The sequence below is a fragment of the Ipomoea nil genome, unplaced genomic scaffold (genome assembly GCF_001879475.1).
Source record: "Ipomoea nil cultivar Tokyo-kokei standard unplaced genomic scaffold, Asagao_1.1 scaffold2036, whole genome shotgun sequence".
NCBI lineage: Eukaryota > Viridiplantae > Streptophyta > Magnoliopsida > Solanales > Convolvulaceae > Ipomoea > Ipomoea nil.
In genome coordinates this window covers 2,862,485-2,865,686 of record NW_017618464.1, presented here as the reverse complement: position 1 = coordinate 2,865,686, position 3,202 = coordinate 2,862,485, and the positions used below count along the sequence as shown (strand labels likewise).

Genomic DNA, 3,202 nt, shown 5'->3' with positions numbered 1-3,202 from the left:
TCACCATGCCGGTCGAGGTGGGCAGTTATCCCAACGTACAAAAGTTGGATATGAAGTTTATCGTGGTTGATTTAACTTGTTCCCATAACGCGATTCTTGGACGACCTGGCCTGGAGGACTTGGGAGCGTTGATCTCCGTTGAGCATTTGTGTATGAAGTTCCGCACGCCGACTGGAGTAAGCGTAGCGCGTTGTGACCAAAGAGTCGCTCGCGAATGTTATTCGCAGGCTTGCCTAGGAATTGGAAAGCGAGAAATGAGAGTGCACGAAATCACTGAGCGAACCACGAAGAAGACAATGCCTCTCCGTCCTGAACCGGCCGTGGAATTGGAGGAAATAGAGATTGATCCAGCCCGACCGGAAAGGCGGGTGAAGATCGGGTTGGCCTTAAGGAGGAGGTACGAACGGAAGTCATACGCGTGCTCCGAGAGAATCACCTAGTCTTCGCCTGGGGGCCGGAAGACATGCCGGGAGTCGACCGCTCCATCATCTCTCACCGACTCGTAGTAGACCCCAGCCACCGACCCGTGATCCAGAAAAAGCGATACCTGGCTAACGATCGAAGAGAATTCGTGAAGAAGGAAGTCAGCACGCTCTTAGCTGCTGGCCACATCCGAGAAGTAAAGTATCCAGATTGGTTTCCCAACCTGGTGCTGGTGCCAAAACCACCGGCCTGGAGGATGTGTGTAGATTACACCGACCTCAACAAGGCATGTCCGAAGGATCCCTTTCCTCTACCCCGAATCGATCAGCTTGTCGACAAGACCGCGGGGTCGGCCCTGTTGAGTTTTATGGATGCCTTCCGAGGTTACCACCAGATATACATGCACAAAGCTGACGAGGAGAAGACAGCCTTCATCACCTCGGACGGGGTATACTGCTACCAGGTGATGCCATTCGGGCTCAAGAACGCAGGGGCTACCTACACCCGAATGGTCGCTCAGCTGTTCCAGGGTCTGCTGGGGAAGTCTATGGCGGCATACGTCGACGACATGCTAGTCAAGAGTCCGGAAGTGTCAGATCATGCTCAAAACTTGGCCGAGTGCTTTCAAGTAATGCTTAAGTACAATCTACGGCTTAATCCCATAAAGTGCGCCTTTGCCGTCCAAGGAGGAAAATTTTTGGGATACATGTAACAAAGGTATCGAGCCGAATCCTGAGAAGGTCCAAGCTATCAGCGGACAAAACAGTGCCTTTCTTCGAGGCCATGAAAAAGAAAGAAGGTTTCACGTGGACAACAGAGTGCCAGGAATCCTTCGAAGAGCTGAAAAGGTACCTTTCTACACCTTCTGTGTTATCTACTCCTCAGGTTGGCGAACCCTTGTACCTGTACCTGGCAGCATCGTCCAGGGCGGTTAGTTTAGTGCTCGTCCGAGAAGAAGAACGGGTCCAGCACCCGGTTTACTACGTAAGCCGGTCCCTGAAGCCCGCTGAGATTCGCTATACGCCACTAGAGAAGGTGGTATACGCATTGGTGGTAACGGTACGGAAGTTGGCACCTTACTTCCAAGCACATACCGTCCGAGTCTTGACCGACTTGCCCTTGGGAAGCGTGCTGAGAAATCCCACGTCCTCAGGGCGATTAGTCAATTGGGCTGTAGAGCTAACCCAGTATGGGATCGAGTAGCAACCTCGCCCCTCGATCAAAGGGCAGGCGTTGGCGAATGTACGGTAGGAGAAGTCAACGGAGTCCCAACCTCGAAGGAAGATTTTGGAGAATGGTGGGAGTTACATGCCGATGGGGCGGCGAGTAGCCAGCATTGTGGCGGAGGAGTCATGTTGATCACACCGGAGGGATTTCGGTTATATTACGCTTTAAGCTATCAGTTCCAAACATCCAACAGGAAGCAGAGTATGAAGCGGTGCTAGGAAGCATCAGACTCGCTATGGTCTTAGGGGTCGACCGCTTGCGTATTAAGACGGACTCGCGCCTTGTGGTGGGACAAGTGTCCGGAACTTGTGAAGCTAGGAGCGACCGACTGGTAAAATACAAGGAAAAAACGGTGGAGTTACTAAAGGGGTTCGTCGCCCATGAGATCGAACGCATCTCCCGATCCGACAACATGGAAGTCAACATCTTGTCGAAAATCGCCCTGGAAGGGGTACCCGACCATCTTTTAAGGATCTACCAGAAAGAAGACCTGCCTCGGCCTAACATCGAGGAGGCGGGTGAAGAAATTCGACAAGTTAGAACCCTGGAGTGGGACCATGACAAAAACCCCGAGATGTTCTGGATCGAAGACATACTATGTTACAAGGAAGAAGGAAAATTGCCCGACGACCTCACGGTTGCCGCCTAAGTCCATAGAAAAGCCCCCTCCTTTGAGGTCGTGGATGGGAAACTGTACAAGAGATCATTCGGAGGCCCCCTTCTCAAATGCCTGCTCCGACCAGAGGCGGAAAAAATAATGGACGACGCCCATCGGGGGATATGTGCGGCTCATCAGGGTGCTTACACCCTGGCACGGAAGTTAGTCGTCCAAGGATATTACTAGCCTACCATGATGAGAGATTGTGTCGACTAGATAGCCAAGTACCCCATATGCCAGGCGTTAGCTCGGAAGGACTCCCAGACAGCTACCTTCTACACCCAAGTCGTCACTGCCATTCCGTTTGCTAAGTGGGGAATCGACCTGCTGGGCCCTCTGCAGTCGCCCCGGGACGTTTTCGATTCTACGTGGTGGCCATTGATTACTTCACCAAATGGATGGAGGCAGTGCCTCTCGTAACCATTACCAGTATCAGTGTCGGCGTTTCTTGTGGAAGAAAGTAATTTGTTGTTTTGGATTGCCCGAGCACCTTGTCAGCGACAATGGACGGCAGTTTGATTGTCAACCCTTCGCGGATTTCTGTTGTTGACACAGCATTCGGCACACCAAAGTAGCAGTTGCCTATCCTCAAACCAACAGGCAGGTCGAGAACGTGAACCGCACAATCATGGACGGTATTCGCAAGAAGATAGAAGACGTGGGAGGAAATTGGGCCGACGAGTTGGACCGGGTCCTGTGGGCATATCGAACTACTCAAAGGCGAGCAACCGGTGAAAGCCCATTCTCTTTAGCATACGGCTTCAAAGCAAAAGTGCCTATAGAGGTCGTCGAGCCCACCCATAGGGTCCTCCAATATACCGATGAAGGAAACGAGGAAAGCGTAAGGATCGAGAAGAATTTCTTGGAAGAACGAAGGGAATCTGTGCACGCTCG

The 3,202-nt window shown here is 52.0% G+C and overlaps 1 protein-coding gene across 1 annotated transcript; it reads left to right on the top strand.

The window, feature by feature from the left end:
- The first annotated feature begins 463 nt into the window (after positions 1 to 463).
- On the top strand, positions 464 to 1,135 carry LOC109147799 (RNA-directed DNA polymerase homolog). The gene has a single exon (XM_019295456.1). The coding sequence runs from the start codon at positions 464 to 466 to the stop codon at positions 1,133 to 1,135; it is 672 nt and encodes a 223-aa protein (XP_019151001.1).
- The last annotated feature ends 2,067 nt before the right edge of the window (positions 1,136 to 3,202 follow it).